General features: G+C 35.6%; 1 protein-coding gene across 1 annotated transcript in view; it reads left to right on the forward strand.

The window, feature by feature from the left end:
• The window catches only part of UBR3 (ubiquitin protein ligase E3 component n-recognin 3), a 109,363-nt gene that overhangs the window by 44,773 nt on the left and 45,350 nt on the right, over positions 1 to 19,240 (forward strand). The window contains 8 exon segments of the mRNA XM_039554793.1: positions 253 to 394; positions 2,603 to 2,707; positions 3,582 to 3,755; positions 3,973 to 4,002; positions 5,404 to 5,864; positions 9,760 to 9,848; positions 16,583 to 16,732; positions 17,246 to 17,379. Coding sequence (XP_039410727.1) covers positions 253 to 394; positions 2,603 to 2,707; positions 3,582 to 3,755; positions 3,973 to 4,002; positions 5,404 to 5,864; positions 9,760 to 9,848; positions 16,583 to 16,732; positions 17,246 to 17,379 — 1,285 coding nt within the window.

Consider the following 19,240-nt stretch of genomic DNA (forward strand, 5'->3'; position numbering starts at 1 on the left):
TAGTCTGTTACTCTTCCGTAAATGTTTAAAAATACATCTGAAGGGCCACAGACAAGGTAACGGTGTCATCACAGATAAAATATTTCACCAAATACAGTGTTTAAAATCAGTTACAACTTACTTGAAGGAGTCATCTATTTTTAGTTAGTTTACTCTTAGGTACGCAAAGCGAAGCTTATCTATAGCAATGGCAGGTTTCTACATTGTTGCAGTGTTTAATAGTATTTCAACGTTTAACATTTGTTTCAACAGCTTGAAGCAAAGTGGCAAATTCCCTGGAAACCCATGGCCTCCTTACAAGAAGAGAACACCACTACACCCAAGTTACAGAGGTCTCATAAAGCTTTTGCACTGTAAAACCCTGCACATTGTGCTCTTCACACTTCTTTACAAGGTATAGTCATGATTTGCATTAAGTGCATTGGTCTGCTTCCACATTTTTTACAAAAGTTCTTGGAAGCATGATTTTTTTAAAGTTTATTTGGAGTAGTCAGGTTCAATTTTATGTAATATTTTTGGTTTTGGTTTTATTTTTTAAGTCTAGTGTGAGGTTTTTTTCCTACCACTTTGATTATTTCATGAATGATTGTTTCATATATATACACACTAAGTCAGTGCCCAAGTGGATGAATGATGATGTTCTGCTTTGAGGAACACTATATTAACCATCAGAGTTGCCATTCACCTTGTTCTTCTGTGTTAGTTTCGGGGAGCACAATGGCATGAGTGGAGTTCCTTTGGCTCCTATTGCAGAATTTGAAATTCAAAAATGTACCACTTAGATGGCTTTAGATCCTCAGCATCAAATAAGTCTCATAACTGCAATTGTTTCTAACATCACTTCCCAAATACATTCTGGCTTTTAATAATGTTATAGCAATTGTTGTTTTGGGGTAGTTGGTGCTTTTAAGTTATGTTTGGTTTTATCTTTGATAGCTGGCTGCTGTCTTTAAGAGAAGCACATCCTTTTTGAAAAGTCTATTCATCAGAAAATGGACTTTGTACTTAGAAAGTGTTTTCAAAGCAGTGTGTTGCAGAGGCAGATGAGGGACTACAAAAAGTGGTTCGTTTGAGTAGTGCTCATCCTGGGCAGACTTTTCCTTTTGTGCTCTTTTAAGGGCTCCCAGCTTACCTAAAACTCATATTTTGTTTCACTGTTAAATTTTTGTTGAATAGAAAAAGATTTGTTGTACTGCAGGAAGGCTGGTGAAGGAAAGGAGAGCTTGGGACTACATAGAAGATCAAATAATATTTTGACATGGAACAAAAATGGCGAATATAGGGAAGCAATGCATCATCTTTTACTGTCTTGCTTGGGGGTCTTTGGCCACTTTTTCTCTTACTCCATTAAGAACCTTCAAAGGCTTAAGTTTTGAGAATCTTAACCATTACTGGGTTGCTGTTTTAGCAACCAACTTTTCCACCAGATTTATGGATGGTGGAAAATATATAGTGGTTGATTCTGTGGGTTGGCTTAAATAATGCATACTCTGTGAAATTTTGCCAATTCATGACAGCCTTTATTATATCTCTTGGCTTTTGGGACTTCCTGTGGAAGAACAGTAAAATATATCCGGTGATGTTACTTTTCGGAAGCGTTGGTCAATACGACTTTTGATTCTGACTGGTACAATTGCACATGCTCTTCATATTAGCATAATACTGAGTCCCCTTTTTAGTTAAATAACCTCTATCATCTCAGATTTGGTTGGGTTTGATTAAATCATCTGCTCAGTCATTTTTTAGAAAAGCTGTTGTAAAACAATGGTTTTTTAAGAACTTTATCTCTCTGACATTTCTAATGGCTTTATCTACTTAGAAAATTCATCCATTTGAAACCAAGTCGTATTTCAAACTTTACTAGGTTACAGTCTAAATATACTAATTTGTATAGTAATCTGTCTACAGTGAAATTTTAAACACATTTTCTCACCCACTTTTTTTGGTAACTTGCATTTTTTTTCAATCTTCTTTCCTTTAATTCAGAATATTCTCAAGAGGAAAGTTGTCCCGGTTTTTAATTTTAGCAGTACTGGTTCTTCCTCTCAAGGCATTGAAAGCTGTGCTAGAAAAAAGATATGGACATTTATTAATTTAAAGATGAGGTTGTTTATTATTTGTAATAAAAAAGATGATGTGAAGGCGGTTGTGAACTAAATTAATTTTAACCCTTCTGGTGTTCCCAGTTATGCCAGCACCACTCAAAGGACTAGGACTTCTTGAGACCTTTGGTGATTGATCACATGAAAAGGGGAGGGAAGGCTTGGAGCAGCTCTTTGCATGTAACTGGCAGGAGTGGTGTCTGTGCAACTTTACTGCCACTCTGGTGTTAAAGTAAATCACAGCTTGAACTAGTAATAGCTTTAATGTACAAATTTGTTTGACGGGAAAGATGTAAAATTAAATTTTGCTTTTGTGGTGATGATCAATGGTTAGGCTTTTTCTAAACCTTAAAATAATTTTTCATCAAATTAAAAAGCAAAAAACCAAAAAACACCCACAAAAACTGAAGAGTCCATAATGTATTATCCAGAACACTCTTCTTTAAGTTTAGATGTACTGAAGCCTTAATCTTCTATGATGTGTTTCTTTTCCTACCTAGATATTAATGGATCATCAGAATTTATCAGAGCATGTGCTTTGCATGGTTTTATATTTGATTGAGCTGGGGTTGGAAAATTCTCCTGAACAAGAATCAGATGAAGAGGTAAGAACAAATACCATCTTATTCTTCAAAATACAAAGGTTTTTTTAAATGATACAGTATTCTTTAAAATTAGATTTTACCATAGAAGTCAGAATAAATCTTTATTAACTTATATAGGGAACAACTAATAAAAACAATAAACAAAAACAAAGTGTTTTGAGGAAGAGTATGGTACCTTGTTATGCTTTTCAGCAGTTCCTCTGTTTGTAATCCAGCAATGCAGATTGATTAGATCTTTACTGCATTGTAAAATAGCTCTAGAAATTGTGCAAAGACATTTTAAATCATCGAGTCTAAAATTCTCTAAATTTTCAGCTGAAACTGTTATCACTGAGCATTTTATTGTGAAAGATCTGGATCTTCTAAAATATGTGAATTAGTCAGAATTTTAATTGTACTTTTGATGACATTTGAATATAAAGAACCATTATTTTTGTGATTCCAGATTCCCTTATATTAGCTTAGGCTTTTTTTACTGATCAACAGTGCTTTTGGACTAAGAATTTGCCACATTTTTTTCCAGAGACTGACTCCTCTATAGTTCTGAATTTTTTTATTGATCTTAGATTGTACAGCTTTGGATTACTCGATGGAGTTCTTTTTACTTCTGCTAGCTATCACTAATGGCTGTATTTGATTATATTAAAATAAAATATTTAGACTTATGTATTTATCAGCCCTGGGGTCCTCACGGGCCTCACGTCAGTCATCAAAATTTTTAAGAGGTATATTAGTTTTGTTGAGGTACATAATGTTCAACACACTGTTCCTATCTCATGGAGACATTATGGCCTCTGTAATACAGTTATAAAAGCAGCACAAATTATTTTAATACATAAGAGAAAATATACCAGAGTTTTCTTAATTGTTTTAGGAATCTGCAGGTAGACAAGAGCGTTGCCATGATAGTTGGTTTCCAGGTAGTAACTTGGTTTCTAACATGCGTCACTTCATTAACTATGTCCGAGTAAGAGTACCAGAAACTGCTCCTGAGGTGAAGAGGGAACCACCTGCAAGTACGAGTTCTGACGGTTTAGCTTCATCACAAGTAAGTAGATAAAAATACTTGATTCTCTAGGTTAGTTTAAGTTATTGGCTGCGTTGGCATTTTTGTTAGTTTTGTTACTGTTTTTATGAATTTCTTAGGGTAGTTTTCCTTCAGTTATTTTTCCTATATGTAGTGATAGCAGAAATTGAAGTTATTTCAAAAGGTCCCTCCTTCCAAATGATGTATTTAATGACTTTTTTTGTCCTCAATCTACCAGAGTTCAAGGCGGAAGAGCCTCCAGAGAGAGGTAGATCTGTGTGCAGTTTGTTCTAAGCAATTAACTAGCAACATGGCTTTAATTGTGCTCACCTTAACATTCAGTGGAATCTTCTAATTTTCCTGAATTTCCTTTTAATTCATATTGCAAGGAGTCATGCTTTTTTCATGTTCTTGATGGTAATCTTAGGCAGTAGACTTTTAAGCAATAAAATGCCTTCACATTTTTAATACGTATTTGGAAATAAAAGCTTCCTATCAAATATAAAACGTCATTGATAGCTTACTGCTTGAGCTTTGTGTTTAGGCCTGTTTGATCTTGCCAAGATACTACTAACATTTAATAATGTAGAATAGTCTTAGCTTTCTTGAGTCTAGGTAAGTTTAACCTTACATTGAAAGTGCATTTGAAATGATTAATAGCAATTTTTTGTTGTTGTTGTGAAAACAAAGGAGTGTGTAAGTGGTGGGATCCTGAAAGATCGATAGCCAGTAGATTATATAATCTGTATGTCAGTGTTGCTTTTGTGTCTATTGTATACAGCACTTCAGATTACTATGTGCCAGATGTGGCAAAATACAATGGATATTTCTTTTGCATGTTCATGTCAGAAAAATAGACAAAATCTAAAGTAGGAAGATGGCATGAAATAGGTTAAAACATAAAGAAGGTAGGTGAGATGTTGGTCAGAATCCCATCTTTATATTTGTTATCTCTTAATTGCCCAGCCTTCTGAGGAGGAGGGGGTAAGATGTTAGTGTGCTGAATTTTGTGTTCAAAACATTGAAGAAATACCTGGATTCAGTGTATGATGTATCTGGTACTGCAAGCAAGAGTAGTATAAGATAGAGAGATCTAAATGGGCTCTGTCATTAATGTAACTGCACTCATATGCTCACATGCCCTGGATAGCGAATTCTGCCAGCAATAGGGGTATGGGGCTTCTGGATCTTACCTGATAAACCCAGACAAAATGGACAATGTCCATGGGGATGTGTGGGCTTACCTGTATTCATCTGTGTGACATCATGAGTTATATTGTGCAACAGTGCTCAGTAGACTTGAATAAAGGTATTTAAATGACATAAAGATACTGGAATTATTACTGTTGTAGAAAAACTAAGGAAATATTACTTGGATAACAAAATTGTAAGTTAGACTGGAGTAAAACCAGTTGTTACTTGTTTTGGTATGGATATTTTCCTTTGGTACTTGGTTTTTTATGCAGTCTCATATAACAGACTTGTACAAAAATACAGTATGCAGGCTTAGTATTTTGCTATCCTGATTTTCAGTACATTTTGGGAGCAGAGAAGAATCTTTAAGTTTTATGCTTTTCTTCCTAGCTTCAAATATTTTCTATAGTTTTAGAAATGTGTGTTGTTTATACTTGTATTTTTGCAAATTAATCATGATAATTTTTTCCCTAAGAACTCAGGGACAGCTCAAGTGTTCAGTTTGGTCGCAGAACGTAGAAAGAAATTTCAGGAGATCATCAATCGGAACACCAGCGAGGCAAATCAGGTGGTGCGGCCCAAAACATCAATGAAATGGTCAGCACCTGGTGCAACTCCACAGTTAACCACAGCCATTCTAGAAGTCAAGGAAAGCATACTGTCTTTGCTGATTAAATTGCATCACAAACTCTCAGGAAAACAAAACTCTTACTACCCCCCATGGCTCGATGATGTGGATGTTTTAATCCACCCAGAAATTCCAAGATACTCTCATGGAGATGGGATGACGGCAGTAGAAAGAATTTTACTGAAAGCTGCTGTACAGAGCAGATTGAATAAACGTATAATTGAAGAGATTTGCAGGAAGGTGACACCTCCTGTACCACCAAAAAAGATTAGTTCTGCAGAGAAGAAAACTCTGGATAAAGAAGAAAGGTAACATTAATAACAAGATAAAGGGGCAGTAGAAGGACAGTGTATGTTGTGCATCTATTGATTGATCTTTAGGGTTTTGTATCAATTACATACTAAAAGAATGTCTTAATTCTACAGTTCCCTTTATCTGAATTGAATATACATGATTTACTGAGGAAGAATATGCACCTTGCTATTTTAGATCTTTAAATCAGAAGATTTTAATAATAATTTTATGTGATATATATACTCATCCTTTATGTTGCCATTTATAAAACTCATACATACAAAGGTGTAGAATTAACATTGTGTTAGCTTTTGTGGCTTAACCTGAAGATAAGTTAGAATTTTTATTTGTGCTGTCTGTTCATTCACATGCACACATTGCACCATGATTGTTTGGGGGTTTTGTTTACTATATATGGGTTTAATAATTCTACCTTTTCTGCTTGTCTTACCCATTCAATTTTAAAAGTATGTTTTTAACTTTTTTTATAATTCTTACTTTAAAAAAAACAAAGTTTGTATTTTCATATTATGTGGCCTGAAAACTTGTGTGCCAGATGTCTGTCTTGGGCTGAAATTTTTTTTTGGAAAAAGCTTGGACAGTTTTGATTTTAATTTGGGACATAATGAGTCCTGAGAGCCCCCAGAATACTAGCAGTTTTGAGACTAAATGCAGAGACCCTGCTTCGGTTCTGCTTTCAGCAGATGTTGTGTTGGCGTGAGAGTCCTATGGAAGAGGAATCAGCTAGGGGAGAGCAGCTAGAGCTGAGAAGAGAGGTGAAAGCTGGAAATGACAGGGATAGTAGTGAAACTGGGCCTGGAAGGAGAAATCTTGTGGTCAGCGTACCTGTGAAAAAAAGAGAAGATGCCAGAGCAAATGATTAGTTGATGTGGGAAGACTCAAGCTGGCAAGTGGGAATATTATGAAGATATATGAAGAATTGGGTTGTTGGGACAAAAGTACTCAGAGAAGAGTAGCAAATGAAAAAAACCACCAATTTTTAGTTAAAATCTCAGTGGGGAAGAATGTGGTCTTGAGAGTTAGTAGGAGAAGAGAATGTGGAATAGGAATGCAAATGTCTGGAGGCTTTGAATGAGACAGTTTGACATTTGGGGGATGTCATAAACTCAGCTGGAAAGAAGAGTTGGCTGGAGTGGGAAGAGACTGACACTTGGCTGGTGCAAAAGACTGGAACATGGTATTTGAAGGGAGAGGACGGTGGAGAGTGTTAGAAGGTTGGGGCACAGAAAGTGGGGAGCTCAGGTCAGAGTACTTGCTACAGTAGCTGAAATAGAGAGCATAGGCTGGAATGGACAAGAAGACAATGGAGTGCTTGTTCATGCAGTATTTTGAAGGGTTTATGTAACCAGACTATGTAGTTATGGTTCTAGAAATTTGGGTAGAAAAGTGCAGTCGTCTGATCCAGTTGGTTTCTGGATTACCTTTATTTTTCTACTATTTTTATTTGTTTGAAAATAAATTTTTCATTAAATTCTCTGTGATATATCCAAGGCCTACACTGTACTGGAAAGTTACACATAAGAATATGGCAAATAGATTTAGTATATTCATATGTTACATACTTTACAAAGTAAAATTATTTTTGTCTCGCTAGTGTTTAATAGTTTAATTTTCAACATTGCTTGTAATGGTTCGTTCAATGAGAGAAATAGCCAAGGTTTAGCATGTAAAATTGCTAATCAGAAAAGTCAGAATGAATAGCTGCTTTAGATAAAAGACAGCTACATTTTGGGCACCTAATCATTATTGTGGTACTCAATAGTGCTAGAGTTATGTACAGGGGGAGCACAGGCATCAATGAAACAAGTAACTTTTCATATAGTAAAGGGTAAGGTCATTCCTTTTCCCCATTAAAAGGATGTGGTGTTTTTAAGGGTCTATTGGAGGCACACTAAATTTTCAGTTAAGTTTGTGGGCTTAAGCAGTGGTGAAAGTGAATGTTTCCCATTCTTTGTTGTTCTGAGTGATTATTATTTTCTTCTCAAATTTATAATGATATTGGAGGACCCATGAAGTTTATTAAAGGACAGTGTGATAACTGAAATTACTAAATTCATAGAGTGTTCATAAAGCCAGGCTGCAATTTTTACTGTTTTGATTGTTTTGTTTTCTTTTTCCCCCCAATTCTGATTTTGTATCCATGAAGACTGAGCAGACTGTGCACATTAAGCAATTAGTTTTTTAGCTTATTTCAATATATAATGGCATCACTCAGGCAATGGATTGTTGCCATAGAAACTGAAATACAGAACTAGAAGCAAGCTTGAGCTGCTTGCAGTACTTTTTCAATTGCAGTGTCATATTCCCATGGGCCATCATGGAAAATTACTGAGCTGTACTGAATCTGTCAGAGTTTGTTTATATCTTCTTATTAAATGCATCTATTTACAGTCACTCTGCTTTTAGTCAAGGTGTTTATTGAGAAATTTCCAGGGAGAAATAAATAAAACCAAGTCTAATGAATGCCCTGGTCTGATCCTCAGAATAATGAATCTTAGTGATATTGTAAATAGAAGTTATTTTGAGAAATGGTGACTGTACAATGTAGCAGATATATGGGCAGAGATATTTGGGTCTTTCAGTTGTCTTTAAGAAAACAAGTTAGAAGCTTTGACTTACAACCAGGTCACCTCAGGATGACAGGTTACATTATACGAGCTGCTTTGGGCTTGTGCATGCCAGTTCCTGTGCCAGGACACTGATAATCAGATGGTGCTTGAGACTAAATGACTCACCCATCAGGGTATCAGACACCAAGTGATGTTTTTAAAGCTCATGTTAGTTATCTAAATCATCTCTGAGCAGTGTAAAAAATGCATTGTAAATGCTGATGCACAGAATTTGTAGCTATGATAGAGCTTCTGTAGCTGCACAGAGGGAACTCTGTGGGGAGGTGCTGTGTAAACCCCTCAGCTGAGGGTATGTTCTGTGTGGTGTGCAGCTGTGGTGTAGGGCTTTTGTTTGGTTTTCCCACTTTCAGTGTCCCATTTCCTCTATTTGTAAACTCATGTCAAAGTAAGGAAAATTAATGTTTATTTTCTTTATCTTTTTACATCCGTCAATATTCCTCTACCCACTGCAGTATATATTTATATAGGGAGTTGTATAGCTGGTCATACAGCCTTGTACAGGTCACTGATACAGTTTAAATAGAAGGATAGACAAGAATAAGTCTCTAATGTCTTCCATTTGTAAATCCAGAGCTGTGACAAACAATGAGGAAAAAGTTAGTGAAGTCAGCTTGGCTTCAGGGAGATATGGGCTTTTAATCTGGACGTAATCTCAAGGTACTTTAAATCCCAGTATAAAGCTGTTGGTGGCCAGAATCTTGGGTGGAAGTGGGGGAGAAGGAACCACTGTGAGCAGCCTTAGCTGGAAAATAAATTACTCGTAATTGTTTCCCTTGCCATCAATCTTGATATTGAAAGGGAGTGAGGTAGGCTTTTATTATTATTGTTATTATTAACTTTCAAATGTTGGTTTCTCACAGGAGTACTCATTTTTGTACAAATGACATTGCGCTCTCTTTTTCTGCCCATGTGTAAAAGAGAAAAAAGTTTCAAGACTAAGCTCTTGGGTTCCTTTTCTTGCAATGTTTTGGCCTAATCTGTTAAAAGATCTTTTGGTGAACACCTTTGAAGGGTGTTTTAGGACAGAATTTTATTCATTTTTTTCAGACTCAAAAGAAAGTAACACTAATTTCTTAAAAAACTCCACTTCTAAAGCAAGAGATTCCTTTTTTAGGTTTGGAAATTATTCCTTTATGTTAACCTTAATTTGGAGTGATACTGTTTAAGGTGGTAAACCTAATCAGCTTAACATTATAAAGTATTTTTTTTGCTCCATTATGTATGCTTATTTTTTCTTCTTCCCCCTTCTTTCACTTAGACGACAGAAGGCTAGAGAAAGGCAACAGAAATTGTTGGCTGAATTTGCCTCAAGGCAGAAAAGCTTCATGGAAACTGCCATGGATGTTGGTAAGTTTTTGTGTTGTTGACTGCTTGCTTTTATGTATTTTCCCACATGTTAGTATAAAGATTTTTACTCAGTTTAAAAAACAAAGGCACACACAAAAAACCCTCAACCATCAACTACCCAAACAAAAAGATTCTCCCCTCAGATTCCACTTTTGTATCCATTTGTTAACTTTATACTTCTTAAGAAGCTGAACTTTGTTTTATAGGACAGATACTACTGAATACATAATTGCTAAATAATAGATTAAATTTGTAGGACATAAATTTATTCCTAGTTTTTCTTAATATACAGTAGGTGAAATGATTAAATATGTGGTATGTTTTAAAGTATTTACCTTTAATATAAAATGTCCCCAAATTAATCTGTCTTTTTAAGACTGTGTTTTCTTTAATCTGTAATAATACAATTTAAGATTATTTCTCCATAGAGTCTCAAATTTTAATAAGGTTAAAAGTTTTTCCTTTTAAATGTAGTTATGGATCTAAGGAAAACATAGTTTTTGGATCACCTCACTTACTGTAAGTGGTAACGTATTCTACTTCAAATACTGGCTTTACAGCACAATCAGTTCTTGTTTTTTCTTGAGGATGAGTTCTTTCAGATTCTGCTGTGTAGAAGTGCATAATCCTGATTAGTTTGTGTTTAACTGAAGAATGGAAAATACTTTCGTCTTTTGAGCCACTTCATTGAAAATTAGCCCTTCTGAAAAATAAGAAAATGCAGGGATCTTCCCCCCCTCTTCCATCAAGTACCATGTGCTATGAAGTTTTGGTTTGGGTTTAAGCATTGGTTAGAAATATTTTGACAACTGTATTTGCTGAAAAAGTTTGTCTTTTGAAATTGTTAATTCCCTCCAGTTCATAGGTTGCTGAGATTTATTCATTTATACTTACTAAGGTTTTGGATACAGGAATCTTGGATGGGGCTCTGAGCAACCTGATCTAGCAGAACATGTCCCTGCCCACAGCAGGAGGGTTGGAACTTGATGATCTTCAAGATCCCATCCAACCCAGACTTTCTAAGATTCTATGAAATTAATCACTGTATATATGATGTTACATTTGGAGGGTGTGCAATACACATAATTTTTATCTCTGAACTTCGTATTGTAAGTCAGCATCATTAAATGGGTAGCTATTTCTTTGTAATCTGTTTGTTGAAGTAAGGAAGAAGGGAGGAAGAACCTTGCAGTTCTTCTTATTAAAAATTAAGTTTTTATACAGTCATGGCTAATTGAAAGTAACTGGGAAACTTTGATTCTTCAGTCACCTATATTTTGAATTCTTCGTATTGCAACTTTGATGGGGTTTATTTATGAAATCAGATTTATGTGTATATATATAGACATGGATATAAGATATTCCTGTCAATAGCTATATAGCTAATTTGTATATATACATAAATGTGCATAAGTACTTCCATGCATAAGCTTTATAAGCTATATTTAAGATAACTGCTTTGATTTGTGGATGAATCATAGTAGCTAAATCAGTAAATTACACAGCATTTATTTTTGTGAAGGACTGGGAACACTTAGCTTTTAGTTAATTAATACTAAATTCTCAGCTAGGCAGACCTGGGCCTTTGTGTTTATGATTGTGCATTAAAAAGTTCTTGGGCATGCAAGATTTAAATCGCTTGCTTCTTAGTATTTAAAGACTTAATAACTTCAGGTGCCTCAAAGTAAAGTGTAGTGTTTGTTGTCAATTGTACCAGGTTGTGCACAGCACTAGATAGAACCAACTTGATGAACTACATTTTCATGAAGTTATTCTACATAAAGACATTTGGCAACAACTTAATACAATTCCAGGCATTGTGTTACTCTGCCTTTTCACTAACTGTTTTCAGTGTCTTGTATGTTGACATTCTATTTTCTGACTTTGTTATGAAAATACACTGAATATAGTCCAGTATTAACTAGCTTTTATGTTCTGACTGGCATTAAAATAGCTTGCTGAGAGTAAGTTCATATACCATTATAGTGCATGGGGTTTGTTTTAAAATTTAGATTGATTTTTGCCAGGAATATTTTCTTCAGTTTGTTGAATCTAAGTGGTTTGTTTAGCTGTGAATTCAGTCTCTCTGTGTTACAGAAAATTACTGAAAATGTTGCAGAAACTATTGTTACTCTAATTTTAAAGCACATGACCCAGTTAGAATTCTGAGACTAGTCTTTCTGGAGTGATTCAATTTAAAACTACTCTTATGTAATTAATAGGTTTACCCTGAATTGTATCATAGCAGTGCTGAAATAGCTGTTTGAAAATAAAAAAATCCTTTCTTACTAAAATCAGTAAGAATTCATTCCCCTCTCACACAAAGTCTGTTACCTGTTACTTTTATTATAGATTGAAGGTCAGCAGTAGGTTTATTTCTTAATTTTGTTCACTTATTTTAACAGTATAATACTGTCAAAAATGCAGGGATGGTGAGGCCTCAGCTCCCTTGTTTTGTCACTGTTTTAGTTGGTGTCATTTGGGCAAGTTTATATTATTATCATCATCTATTAAAACTTTAACTATGAAAAGTAGATGTGATTCAATGGTAAAATGTGAGAACTGCTGTAATTGGTTTTGGGTATAGCATTTAAAAACTTCATAATGCCTTTCTATTGACAGTTGTAGAATATTGGAAATAGTCTAAAAATAAATGTGTGTAGGAAGAGATAGGAATACTGGAGACTAGCCAAAGTTTAAAGGTTATTTTATTAAAACCCATATACGTCATATATTTCTAAAGTGTTTAATAAAGTGGACAGAGGCACTGTTAATGCCCTGAGATACTCCTCTTTGATTGTTGGGATGCTGTAATGAAACGTGGCTTAAAAGGAAGTTACCTAATTACATGTTAATTATTCACTATTAAATGGGTCTTATTTTACCAGCAGAATTTATTTATTTGGATTGAAATACACAAATTCATTTGAGATTCTGAAAATAAAGGTTGGCATTTTCTTTCACATGGTTACTGTAGAAAAAATTCCAATTATGTAGCACTTCCCATTTGTGCCCCCTGTTACTTTCTATTTATATTCTGTGACATCTGCAGAACTGCATTGCCATTCAAGCTTGCCTGGAAGTAATTAGGTGAAATTTAGAAACAGTTATGTTAATGAACTAGGATAGAACAGCATCCACTGTGCTGTCTTTAGCTATTTGACTGCAGGATAAACAAAAAAAGGAGAAAAATAAAACAAGAAAAGTGCTCTAAGGAAAGCAAATAGAGCTCTTGAAATGTCTGAGGAGACTGTCCAGAGAGTCCAAAATGTGGACTCAAGTTTCAGCTCCAGAGGCCTTTCCAGCTCCTGGTTACAGCTCCTGGTTACAGCTCTTCTGAGCTCTTTGAGGGCACTGCCTCAGGGTGAGACCATGCTTTATCTTGTGATGTGGGACTCTGTGCAATAGATTTTTGAACCTTCATAACCTTCAGGAGGGACTTGATAAGAACAAAACTAAACCACCCAGTTCTAGGTTAATAGTAGCCTTTAAAAAATTACGGTGATACTTGTAAAGATCTGTCTTATCTGAATTTTATAAAAACAAAATATGATCCATTCCAGGCAAGCTGCCAAACTACTTACCCTATTGAAAATTTGTGAATTGGTTACGTTGTTAATTATAAATATTAAGATATCTTTCATTTCTTCAATAGTTTTCTTGTCTCTGAAGTGGCCAGTGGGATTTTTAGACTTTTTTAATGCATCCTGATAAGTATGCAGATGATGTTTTATGTCTTTCTTACCATGTGTGTCTTAGCAGGATGTCTTTTTGTCCTTCATGCAACATTCCTTAGTTAGACTTGAAAAGAAGCACAGAGTTTTAATGCAAGGCGATATGTATTTCCTAACACTCAATCTTCTGAACCCAGATAGAAAAATAAATTAGGTACTGATCTCTTGAGAATATGTATGCTGGGTCAGGGCACAGAATATTAGCATACTAATGGTTGCTTTGATACCAAGGGGCCGCTTTGACACAATGTGTACAGCAGGACAAATGTTGACTACAGTCAGTGGAGATTGTGAACTATATTTACTGTGTTTACAAAGCCCTTTTGGTTTTGGGGTTTTGCTGGGTAGGAAAAATAATGGAATGCATGCTTAGCTCTGTAGAGTAGAAGTGAAATTAAATCTAGGTAGCAACCCGTTCTGCAGTACATCAGTGTGCTAGATTTTAGCAGATTGATCAGTAATTTCTTAGGAAGTAGGAAGTGCTAGGTTTTTGTAACTTTGTGTCTCTGCTTCTATTGGTACAAAACTAAACAAAGAGCTAAATAATTAATTTTTAAAAAACTCTTGGGAACTGTAGGGTTTGCCTCTTCCTTGGATTTCTGTCACAGTTTTAAGCTTTTTCATCCTCCTTCTGTGTTTTAAGGTTCATGTTTATTCAGATTTGTGAAATCATTCACAAGGACAAAGAAAAGTTCCAGAACCCACTGTAAGGGGATGAGGTGTACTACAACATTAGGCGAATCCTATGAGAGAAACTTGGTGAACTGATACCAGTACCATGTCTTACCTTGTAGTTTTCATTGGCTCCTTCTTCACACACATTGACATCATTAGGACAAGTCTCTGTGAAATCAATTGGGTTAAACCTTTGGAGCTAGTTTAAGTGAGTAATTGAGGTTTATCAGAGTCCATTCAAAAAGAATCAAGGAGTTTTGTTTGGTTACAGTTTTTCTGGTATGCTTACTTATTTGAGATTTTAATTTCTTGCCAATATCCCTTTGTTTTCTTTTACTAGCTCTGGCACAAATTATTTTATTAGGAAGTCTTCCTTACTGCTAGTAGCTTACTTTCCTTGAAATTTTATTGTTCGCCAGAGTAGCCTAGCTGTATCTGCATCTAAGTAGTTGTGAAGGAAGCATGCACTTGATCATGGAGTTCTAAAATTAAATTAGCCTGATTTTTATGTGCCTGTCCCCCACAGGCAATAAAACTATAAATTGCATATATTGAACTGGTTTTAAACACATTTAAAATCCTAAGTTCTGGTTTGTTTTTTTTTTTTCCTTCAGGTTAAAAATAGGCAATTTATGATGAATGAATGGTATTTTGTAAATTAAATATTGACAGATTTTGATGACTTCCATTGAATTGTTCCAAATCAGATTGATACACTGTATTCTCTTTCTACACTTCTGAAAAATACTTAATGGATGCAGATTTTCTGTTGCATTGACAGTATTTTAGAAAGAGAGAAAAAGGAAAGCTAGCTAAAACTCTAGTCCTTGTCATTTCTTGCATTTGATATATAGGTGTACATGAGTGTGCATTACACAGTTATGAGGTGATGTCAAATATAAAAAGTAGAATTTAGTGTTTACTTCCTCCCTTCTGTGCTACAGTTTGCTTCTAGGTTTGCTGGATGTTTTGGACATTGGCAGTCAATGCATCGTGCTTTTTCTTTCATTGTGCATCTGGCTGCCACTAGATGGTGATAGACATGTGTACAATATTAACAACTGCACGTCAGTGAAGATCATGGTTCATTTTCATATGACCCTCAATAACTGGCTGGGAAATCAGTAGTTACTAAAACAGTGTAATTTTGATTCAGCCCTGTGAGCAAGAGCATTGCATGGAGCTTTTTACAGCAAAGAAATATTCTGTGTGGCACCCAACGCACCTCTCCTTATGGCAGCAGCCTCCTGTGCCAAACCTGTAGTAGACTTTCAGAAGACAGCAGTTCTCCTAAAAGCAATTCTGCATGAGGACTGTTGCTGTACTCAAGGTTTTTGGGTTCTCTATCCAGTACCTCAGGCTACCTAATCAGAGAGATAAAGGATATGGTCGAAGGTAGGGAGGAAGTGTTTTCCTTCAGAAAAATCATGTTCTAGGAAAGACACAAAGAACCCACATATTCTAGATCAACAGGCTGACTGTATATGTTCCTGAGCAGTCAGGAGTGGCTTATTTAGTCCTAAGGTGCTTTTCTTTCAAGCCAATAAAGAATTCTTATCTTTGATTGTAAGGTAACATAAAATGGCTTGCCCTGAAATCAGCACCACCAACTGTCATGTGATCGAAGCTATATCAAGTGCAATGGCTTTGATAATTCAGAGCTGGACCTTAGCCTTGAACATTTCTGTGCACCTAGGAAGGAGTAATGTGGCCCTTAAAGAAAACAGATCTCTGACACATCTTGTGTACAGTAAATGTTAAGCTAAACATCTGCTGCATCACAGCTGGTTGCTTTCTTAATGCACCCCAAATTCTTAAAGATTGTCCAAGTTTCATATTGAAAAAAATACTGTTTTAGTTGCACATTTCATTCACCATGTCTAAGCATCTTAAAATTATTTCTAAGTCGTCGAGGTTAACTTTTTTCTTCTAGTGGTTGTTTCTGTCAGCTATGAGCAAATCTGGTTTTGCTAGAGATTCCTACACGTTGCCCCTTGTCTCTCTATGTTCAAAGTTTTCAGTATAATATCTAATGAAATAGAAGTTAGATCTCTGTTTTATAGAAGTTTTAAGGAGATCAAGTTTAATACAAAACTTGAATGAATTGTTTAATTCCACAGGGAGTAATTTTGCCTATGGAAAAACATGTTCTTCGTTGTAGGTGTCTTTCTTGGAAGCAGAAATGTTCGTTTCAAGCAACTGACAATGTTTTAGTTGTAGATAAACTAGAGAAATTACTCTGCAGTTTTTTCATCCCTACCTCAATGCAGATGCAAGTGGATTTCTTTACTTCTGTTTAATGTAAATTTTCTTACTTGTTTTTAGAATCGCCGGATGCTGATATTGCCATGGAGGTAGCTACATCAGAACAGCATATTTCTGAGGCAATATATGATTGTGTTATTTGTGGACAAAGTGGCCCTTCTACTGAAGACAGACCTACAGGGCTAGTTGTACTATTACAAGCGTCCTCAGGTATAAATATGTGGCTTGTAGGAAAAGCAGTGTTTCTGCAGCTTTTAGCATTTGTGCACAAATCCTGTTGTGTCTTGTGAAGTCTGGAGCCACAGGGTTTCCTATTTTTTTTGTGGATGGTCCTCTATGAGACACATTAGGGACTTTTTAAATGTTTGGGGAAAGAGCAAACAGTTTAATTCCCTCCTACTTCGTATAGCTTTTGCAAATGCAGCAGTGCATTACAGACCTGCAGGAATAATCCGTACTGAAAGGAAAAGAAAATTAAACAGCTATCAGTGTGTCTGCATGTAGACCTGAGTGTTTGTGGATATAGGTGTGTGTTTATATATATGTATTTCATGTACAAGTGCAAAAGCGCAACTTCCAGTATTTGGATTGTTCAGTAAGTTTTGACTTTTTAACATTAACAAAGCACATTATAGTTACAAACCAAAATTGCCTGATTGTTTTCTTAATTGTTTAGCCAGTTGTTACCCGTTGCATTGTGTATTGCTGCTTTTCTTCGCACAGTGTTGGGGCAATGCCGCAATAGCACTGAGCCAAAGAGACTCCCAACTACTGAAGAGGAGCAGATCTATCCCTGGGATACCTGTGCTGCACTGCACGACGTGAGGCTGACAACTCTACAGCGATACTTCAAAGATGTAAGGATTTCATGGGAGCAAGACTACCACTTAAGGAAAAATTGTGTATAAAAAGATACATGAAATTACAACTTAAGAGTTTTCTTCTAATTTCATTTCTACATTTAGTGAATGCTTTTTCATGTTGCAGTCGTTCTGAAGGGTTTACATTTGATAGGGTCCTTATTTTTAAATAGTGTCTGGCTTTCCCCAGTTATATTTTTGGCAGTAGGCATCTAGTATATCTACAGGCTCTACATAGTCATTAAATACCCGCACAGATATTCTCTAGAAGAAGGTATTTCACAGTCCAGTGTGACCACACAATTGAAATGTAGGTTTGCTGTCTAAGCAAACATCAGTTCTCTTGTAGCCATTCAGAGAACCCAGTCAAGGAACTGCTCTTAATCAGGTAAAAGTATTTTGGCAGCACAGAGTAAGTGGAAAGAGTTGTTTTAATCTGTAACAGTTTCCTGAGCCACTACAGAGAAGGGGAATATGAGTGGATGGGAAGGAGAAACCAGTACAACGCACCCTCTTCTACTGAATCCTCTACTCTGTGCAACATCTGAAGTTCAATTTTACATTAATTGGTAGTAAATGTCTGCTTTGCAGTTCGGTTAGCTGTTCCAAACAGAGTTTTACATTACTTCACAAAGCCAAATTACAGCTTTTCACGTTTAATTTTGAGAGCCAATTCTTGTTGCTTAAGAGGACATGTTAAATTGTAGACCTTTGTGGAAGTACTGCCTTTGACTTCCCTTGCTAGTGCCTAAAAGAGCTATGTAAGATAATACGCAACTGTTCTGAGAAATCATTCTTGGGGAGAATAATGCGGAACCTGTGACCCTAAATTAGCTTCTGTAGACTAGTCCTAGGTGAGATGCCAGCTTTTCAGCATCTCTAAGCAATGAGCCTTTAGAAGCTTAAATATTGGCTTTAAATTGGAAAAACTGGCAATTTTTATTCTAGCACAGTTGCTAGCTTTTTCATAATGACATCCGCAGATAACTAAAATTTGCCAACTGCAGCCAAGCTTGCTTATGTAGATTAATGTAGAGTAAAATTCATAATTGTTTTGATACAGTCTTAAAAATTGGTCAATCTTTTCAGAAAGCAACTTATTCAAAGGCAAATATCATGCATTTCCTTGCTAGAAAGTGAAACTCTTAAAGACCTAAGCAAAAAATTATTTTTTAACAAAGGATTTTTTAGCTAAGAAAGAATCTGAGGACAAGCTTTTCTTCTTTTGACATTGATGATACTGGTTTAGGTTCAGATAGTTAATTAATATTTTTTCCTGCTGAAGTGATAAAAACCATTGAAGTAATGCTGAAGTGGAGCTTTACTTTTGCATGTTTGCATACTACAAGTGGAAGGAGTTCCAAGTAGAATGTTACCAAGAACTTGATCTTACTAAAGTGTGTGTTTCCCTTTCTGTGCAGTAACACTATCAGCAGATTAGTCTAACATACACTGTAATGCAATGAGCAAATGCATCCTGCTGTCAAAAATTCCAGTCCTGATTCAAACATTAGTCGAATTAGCTATATTTGCTTGCATGTTTTCAGGTCACTACTGTGCTAAAAAAAAGTCTCTGCATGAAAGAACTAATCCTTAAATTGCTTTTGACATAAAAATGGAAACATTGCTGGTATCTTGAGTGTCTTGTTCAGCTGAGCTAAGCAATAAGAAGTCCCTTTGTTTATCAACTGTATCCTCTCCAACAAGTGTCCGTCCTCTAATGGATTTCAGGAGGCAAGTGAATAATTTCACTTAGATGTAAACATTTTAAGTTATGAAATACGATCTAGCTTATTCTGCTAGAAGAAAAAAAAAAACGACAAGAAGTGCCATTCAGAAGCTGCATGCTGCATAGAGG

This window comes from Corvus cornix, chromosome 7 (genome assembly GCF_000738735.6).
Source record: "Corvus cornix cornix isolate S_Up_H32 chromosome 7, ASM73873v5, whole genome shotgun sequence".
Lineage (NCBI taxonomy): Eukaryota > Metazoa > Chordata > Aves > Passeriformes > Corvidae > Corvus > Corvus cornix.